The 7,460-nt window shown below is 47.5% G+C and overlaps 1 protein-coding gene and 1 pseudogene across 1 annotated transcript in view; both read left to right on the top strand.

The window, feature by feature from the left end:
• The first annotated feature begins 1,069 nt into the window (after positions 1–1,069).
• Positions 1,070–2,110, top strand: LOC143112667 (transducin-like enhancer protein 3-B pseudogene; annotated as a pseudogene).
• Positions 2,111–2,182: 72 nt separating this feature from the next.
• LOC143112678 (transducin-like enhancer protein 3-A) overlaps positions 2,183–7,460 on the top strand; it is a 16,941-nt gene continuing 11,663 nt past the window's right edge. The window contains exons 1-2 of the mRNA XM_076274953.1: positions 2,183–2,634; positions 5,960–6,082. Of these exons, the coding sequence (XP_076131068.1) occupies positions 2,617–2,634; positions 5,960–6,082 (141 nt within the window). The 5' untranslated portion in view covers positions 2,183–2,616. The remainder of the gene's footprint in view (positions 2,635–5,959; positions 6,083–7,460) is intronic.

Here is a 7,460-nt window from a genome sequence, read left to right as displayed (position 1 = left end):
CACCCCGGCCTGATAAATAAGCTCCCACTATTGATATTTACCCTGCCGCACGCCAATAAAGACCCCGTGATCATTCTCAAAGGTTGGACCTCCGCGCCTGCTATACATGTTTAATAACACCCACCCTTTTATGTTCGGGTGAGACGGGGACTGTGTGTGTGTGCGCGCGTGTTGGTAAAGGTGTGATGGAATCCATTCTAAACTCTCTTAAGAATGTCCATAAATGGTCAGTGATGGAATGAAGGCCTATTAAAGAGGGGGACGGGGGGGTTAGAGGTGTTGGTATTCAGGGTAACGGGGGGGGTAAAGGACATCCCATAATAGCACTTGAATAATTGAAGTGGTGTGAGTATGTGGGTGATCCATCAGGACTTTTATTTTATAGCCGTGTTTCCTGTTTTATGGGCTCCCAGGCTTAAGTATTATTTAACCCGACTCTAAACGCCACACACACTCTAAACGCCACACACACACTCAGTCTGAGTGGCTTTCAGCTCGTGCCAGTCACACTCACAGCCTCAAATATTCATGCAGTAGATGGACACACACGCACACACACATGCACGCATATACACACACACACACACACTTTATAACTCGCACAAATACACGCTATAAATGGTGTACATGCACGCTCACATGAGCTCAATCATGCTCACTCGCAAATAAACTTACGCAGGCACACACCCCTATCGTGCAATACATTCATACACTCACACACACACACACACACACACACACATACACATACATAAACAGTCTTTCTACCATGCACACACCTACACTCGCTCGCTCTATCTCTATTTATCTGACACACACACACACACACACACACACACACACACACACGTACACACACACACGTACCCAGCTGCTGTGAGTTTGTCAGTGCCAGTGGATCAGTGGTTGGCCCCAAGTAGCAGGTGGTGGCGAGTGGCGTAAGCCGGCAAACTCTCTGAGCACTGGCTCCCGTGCCTCTTGACAACTCTGTCAGGTTCAACGGTTGAATCACTATGACTCCAGAGTTCCCTCCTACGGATGTATTCCATAGACGGCTATGTAGATCTAGATGCCAGGTCTGTCCTATCTGAATAGGTCGTGCGTGCGCGCGTGCGTGCGTGCGTGCGTGCGTGCGTGCGGCCGTGCGGCCATTAGCACCTTCACACGTCAGTGGTGGTCAGGCAGTGTGGGCGGGTATTTGGTGGCACTGCCTGTGGAGGGCAGCTGGGTGAGTAGGGGTGGGCACCGCCCAGATTAACACAGGGGAGAAAATAGAACTGCAGCACACACACACTTCCTAAATTCTACCACAGCAGTGTGTGTGTGAGGAAAGTGAAGTAGATGAGATGTAGGCAAACAAGTGCAGGGAAAAGCACTATGGGAGTTGATGTGTGTCTGCTCTGTTTGAGTGTGTGTGTGTCGAAGTGTGCATGCAGTCATAGCCATTGTTTTGCAAGAACATGTGTGTGTGTAAATGTGGATGTATATATGCTTCTGTGGGCGTATGACTTGTAACTGGTATAAGGATGCGTGTTATGGTTTTTCTCTGACTGTGTGTGTGCACGCATGCATGTGCATGCCTAGTCACCGTTAAAAGTGTGTGTGTTGATGTTGTTGCGTGGATTCTCTGGCCCACTGGTTGTGGTTCTCTCTCCGTGTCGCTCTCCCTCTCTGCTCTCCTCTTCCTGTAGCAACAGCAGTTGCAGGCGCAGCACCTGTCGCACGCTGCCCACGGTCCAGTGGCGCTGCCGCCCCACCCCTCGGGCCTGCAGCCACCGGGCATCCCACCCGTCACAGGCTCCGGCTCGGGCCTGCTGGCCCTGGGAGCGCTGGGCAGCCAGGCCCACCTGCCCGTCAAGGACGAGAAGAACCACCACGACCTGGAGCACAGAGGTGAGGGCCCGCCCTGCGTCTACCTCGGCCAATCGGCAGGCTGGCTCCGCCGCGCCGCCGACGCCGCTGGCCAATCAGACAGCCCGCCCTGACGGAGGAGAGAGGAGAGGGCCGTGCTCTTGGCTGTCTTTTTTTTTTTTTTTTTTTGGGCACTGTAGATGTTGATGTTTAATGCAGACTGACCTTATGAATGATTAAATTTTTATTTTGGAAATAACTTGACCCCTGTATTCATTGAGCACGCTTATAAAGAAATGGCTGCTGCATATTAAAACACCTGCTGACTTTTTGATGTGGGGCTAATAGGGGAGAGAGAAGCCCAAATGGCTGTCCGGCCAGGCACTGCCAGAGGCCCCAGTACTGAGACGGCGTTAGCATTTTTCTTGGGTCGACTCACACTCTCTCTCTCTCTCTCGGTGTCGGGCCAGAGAGGGTCAGCCAAAGGACAGACTACACACTCCTGAGCCCAGAGACTGATGTGTACAGCAGCAGTAGCGAGCCGAGGCCAAGAGTGTCCCTCCCATACACACACACACACACACACACACACACACACACACACACTTCCCAGTAGACACTCTTGTGTTGTCAGTTGGATGTTTTCACTGACTTTTATTTGTTTCTCTCTCTTTCTCTCCTCTACTCTCTTCTTTTTCTTTTCTCCCTCTCTCCCTCTCTCCTCCTCTCTGGCCTGTTGTCATCTTTCATCGCGCCTGGACTGTGATGACAAAAGAGAGCACGGTAAGTCTCCCTTCTTCTTTGAGTGTTATGTCTGTGTGCTGCTCGTCCAACTGCATGAGAGAGAGAGAGAGAGAGAGAAAGAAAGAGGTGGGAAGGGAATGCTGTGTTCTCTTGGTCCAGGAAGAAGGCTCCAGAAATGTCTGGATCTAAATGTCATGACAGGCTGTTGTTGGTGTGTGTGCTTGCCTGCCTGTGTGTCTTTGTGTGTGTGTGTGTGTGTGTGTGTATTCTGCAGATGTGGGGCTGGGGCTCAGTAATCAATGCTGGTGGGATTTGGGGGTTGTGTGTGTGTGTGTGTGTGTGTGTGTGCTTTAATAGGGAATGAGGTTTGGTGCAGCAGTGTGTGTGTGTGTGTGCTTTAATAGGGAAATGAGGTTTGGAGCAGCAGGCCTGGCGTCGTCTTCAGAGAGGAAATGACTCGTAACACAGCGTCAGGATTAGCTCCTCTGTAATTTCATCACAATTAAAGAGGGCTTAGACACACTCAGACACAGATACGCACGCACACACACGCACACACACACACGCCTTCTTCCTTAAAGGATTTTCCTCTTCTGCTTGGCTGTCCATCTAGTGTGCCTCCACTCTCTCTCTCTCTCTCTCTCACTTTTCCTCCTCCCTCTCTGTCCCTCTCTCTCCTCTGTCTGCCACAGTATAAATATGTATGGGTGCTGACATAGAGCTGTATTGTCCTCCTGTGCTTGCCCTTGTAAGAAGCATTTCTCCTCCCGGCTTAAAGCTCTCTGATGGTTGCTGCTGCCCAAGGCCATGGAAATCAGAAGTGTGTGTGTGTACAGTAGATGTCAGTGTTGATGGTCGTAGGTGTAATTCATGCTGGGTGGGAACTTGCAAGTGTGTGTGCAAGCAGTAGGTGCAGATAGCATTTAGATAGAAAGTCGATGAAGACGGGTGTGTGTGTTTGTGTGTGTTTTGTGGAGAGTGTGTGTGTGTTTGTGTGTGTGTGTGTGTGTGTATGTATGCTTAAATGTCAGTGATGGTCTGGTCATTTTGTGTGTGTGCGTGTCAGTGACCATCTGATCCGTGTGATGGCGACTGAGTGTAATGAGTCATGCTGGGCGCATCGCTTGAGAAGGTCAGACGCTCTGCTGAAACACAGCGACCTTCTGCACGCACTCCCAGCTCATCTCTCTCTCTCTCTCTCTCTCTCTCTCTCTCTCTCTCTCTCTCTCTCTCTCTCTCTCTCTCTCTCTCTCTCTCTCTCTCTCTCTCTCTCTCTCTCTCTCTCTCTCTCTCTCTCTCTCTCGCTCTTTCTTTCTCTTTCTCTTCTTCTGCATGCACTCCCAGCTCATCTCTCTCTTTATTTATTTCTCTTTCTCTTGTCATCTTCTTCATCAGCGTTCCCTGAAAAAGTGGTGCTATATAAAGTTTAGCCTGTGTGTGTGTTGAGCTGACAAGCTGAGGTGTTACAAAAGGTTGATGTCTTCTCTACCACCTCGGTGAATTGCTTTGTGCTCTTTTCTAGGACATGGTCCTGTCTTTTGCAGTATATTGTGTGTTTGTGTGCATGTGAGGATGGCGTGAAAGGTATTAAGAATGGTGTAGACCCACATATAGCTATTTTAAACACACACATTCTCTCTTCTTTTGGAGAGTATCTTTGCTCTCTTTTTAGAGAGGCTCTTAGGGAGACATCTTAGTAGGAGCTTTAGTTTGTCTGGTGTGTGTGTGTGTGTGTGTTGGGAGTTTCAAAAAGAGAGTAGGGTACGGGGAGTTATAAAAGGAGCTCAGACACACATCCATCTTTTCAGTGTACACACACTTACACACACACACACCTCACCACTTATTTATTTTTTTGCTGAGCCTCTTGGCTGTGTTGTAGCACCGGCTCTTAGGAGTGCATGGCGTGGGGGGTTTAGCATTGTGTGGTCTCCTAGGGTTGTGTCGGTGAGTGGGCATATTGGCCCGCCCGTGCCAGTCTTAAGAGGGCATTACAGAGCAGCGCTTCCTGTCTTAGTGGGCCAGGAGGGCTGTCAGTGCCAGGCTGAGGGGCCGTTACGAGGTGGCACTGCCAGGGAGAGAGTGGGCACGGAGCTCCTGTCTGGATGCCCAGGCCCAGGGCACCGTTGTGCCATGCTGCAGTCGAGGCAGAAAGATTTCCCCTCTGTGGCTGCCAGCCTGCGCCAGTCAGGAGCTGCCCACTGGTCTGTTCAGACTAGCCAGGAGAGGACACACACACACACACACACACACACACACACACACACACACACACACACACACAAAGAGACCCCTCAAACGTTCACATGCTGTCACACACAGCAAACTTCAAACATGCATGTACATACAAACTCTCAAATATGTATACAGAGGGAGTGAGAGAGACAAACGTGTGTGTACTCACACATAGGCTCAAGCACACACTCTCAAACATGTTCAAAAAGCCAGACGAACACACACACACACACACACACACCCCTGCCTGTCTTGAGGAGAAAGGGCTGTTGTTCAGCCCCAGCGCTTGGCTAATGTTCAGCTGAAGCAGTTTGTTGTCTCTTGTAGGAAGGGGGTGGGGCTAGCAGTGGAGAGAGGGGAAGAGGGCGAGAGAGAGGGGTTAGACTTGAAAACAGAGAACAAGTCTTTCTCTTTGGAGTTAACTGTGTGTGTGTGTGCGTATGTGTGCCTGCGTGCCTGCATGCCTATGTGTGTGCTTTGTTGTGCAGCCAGCACATTCTTGTGTGTTTAGTCTAACTGCATGTTGTTAGATACAGCTTTGGCTTAGGGATCACATTGTGTTGGGTTCTGTTTGCTTTCTGACGAGGCTGATTAGAATGAATAGACCTCAGGGGTTTTACTTTTTTCTCTTTCTCTCTCTCTCGCTCTCAAAGTGTGCGGTTTGAGGATTGATAAGAGCCACCCCCCCCCTCCTTCAAACCGCTTCTCCTTGTTTTCCTGCTTGGCTTGGTGACAGAACCCACAGCTGCAGAACTACCTGTCAGGCTCTGATAGCAGCCGTTTGTGGGGAAGTTTTAGAAAAAGCAACCTCCTCCACTCCCTCCGAATTCTGCCCGTTGTCTTGAGGTTGTGCACATTTAATAACATGGGTGAAGCTCTCCCTGGTAAGAGGGGTTTTTTGAGTCATACCCCTCTGCACTAGTCACAGCTGGCAGGTGGTTTAATAACTTCTGAATCCAATAAATGCCTTTAATCCACAAATACATCTCGGAAAGGACAGGAAATAACAGTCTTGAGTTTTAAGAGTGAGAAAAAGAGTGTTTTAAGTTTGAAACAGCAATGTAAGATGTAACCTGATGTTCTAATAAAGCTGTGTGTGTGTGTTTGTGTGTGTGTGTGTGTGGTGCAGAATAACTCCATCTCCCCGTCAGACAGTCTGCGCACAGCCAGCGAAAAGCACCGTGGATCCTCTGACTACAGCCTGGAGTCCAAGAAACGCAAAGTGGACGAGAAGGACAACATGAGCCGATACGTGAGTAAACACACACGCGCACACACACGCACACACCTGAGGTAACTTGGTTTGGGAATCGATATACTGAGTTTGATATGCTGAATTTCCAAACCATCTAGTTTATATATATAAATACATCTAGTTTATTATATATATGTATATATATATTAGAGATGCACCGATATGGAATTTTAGGGCCGATAACGATAACCGATATTTATTGGTTTGATAACCGATAATATTACTCTTGAAAATAAATTGTGAAAAGTGATTTGGGGAAAGCATTTAATTTTAAATAATTATATTTAATAATATAATAATAATTTTATTGCAGTAATTTTACCTACCACCAAATGATGGACAGAACTCATAATAGTCCTCAATAGTACGGCAGTCAACAACATAACAGTAGCCTAGCCCTACAGTATGTGTGGCTCCTTTAAGTGAACCTGACGTCAGTGAATTGCGAGTGAGTGGCTAGAGAGTTTGAATCGTTTTCATTTAGGACTAAACGCTCATAAACGGCTCAGCTTGGAATAAGCTACAGTATAGCGACCAAATCAGAGTTTGTGAGGGAAACTTAGGTTTAGTTTCAACTGCGGGTAACTGAATAAAGCTGCAACTCCTCAGACTGTATCTTATGTCCGTCTACTCTCTTGCGCACAACCTGCTGCAGCAGAAATGAAAGGAGTTAGCCCCGAAGGTTTTAATAACTTATTATGATGACCTGTCTGGAACTGAAGCACGAATGGTTAGCATATTTCTAGGTAATAATACAAAACCCAAGCTAAAGTAATGCAAATATAATACTAAAACACAACTTAGAACTAGGCCTACTTATGTACTCGTCCCACTAACGAGTTTGTTTATTTGTTTCCCCGACCAGCGCGGTAAAGTGCAAACACACCAGCACAAGACGGCTCTAGATAGGGCTGAGCTCCGCTCTGTTAAGGTTAAATGGCGGATCATTCACGAGAGGATTTTGAGATGCACAGATTCCCAAATGAACGCATATCCACAGATTTTGTTAGAGTGGTGAAATACATTCACACCGCTGACATTATATTGAGGAAAAAGTATAGCCAACCAAGCTCAAGTAGCTCAGTGTAGCCAGACGGACCTTACGTAGGCCTAAATTAAGACTTTAAAAAATATCGGTGCAAATTTTTGGCCAGAATTCTGTTATCGGACCGATAATAATATTTATCGGCTAATAATATATCGGCCGCCGATATATCGTGCATCCCTAATAAATAAATAAATAAATATATATATATATATACATATATATATGTGTGTATAGTATATATATACTTTTTTGATCCCGTGAGGGAAATTTGGTCTCTGCATTTAACCCAATCGGTGAATTAGTGAATCGAACCGGCAACCCTCCGGT

Source organism: Alosa pseudoharengus, unplaced genomic scaffold (assembly GCF_046254945.1).
Source record: "Alosa pseudoharengus isolate Yale_2024_CS ecotype anadromous, Long Island Sound unplaced genomic scaffold, YU_APseudo_1.1 YU_APseudo_1.1_scf_100, whole genome shotgun sequence".
In the NCBI taxonomy this organism is placed as follows: domain Eukaryota; kingdom Metazoa; phylum Chordata; class Actinopteri; order Clupeiformes; family Clupeidae; genus Alosa; species Alosa pseudoharengus.
This window is presented reverse-complemented; position numbering and strand designations above follow the sequence as displayed.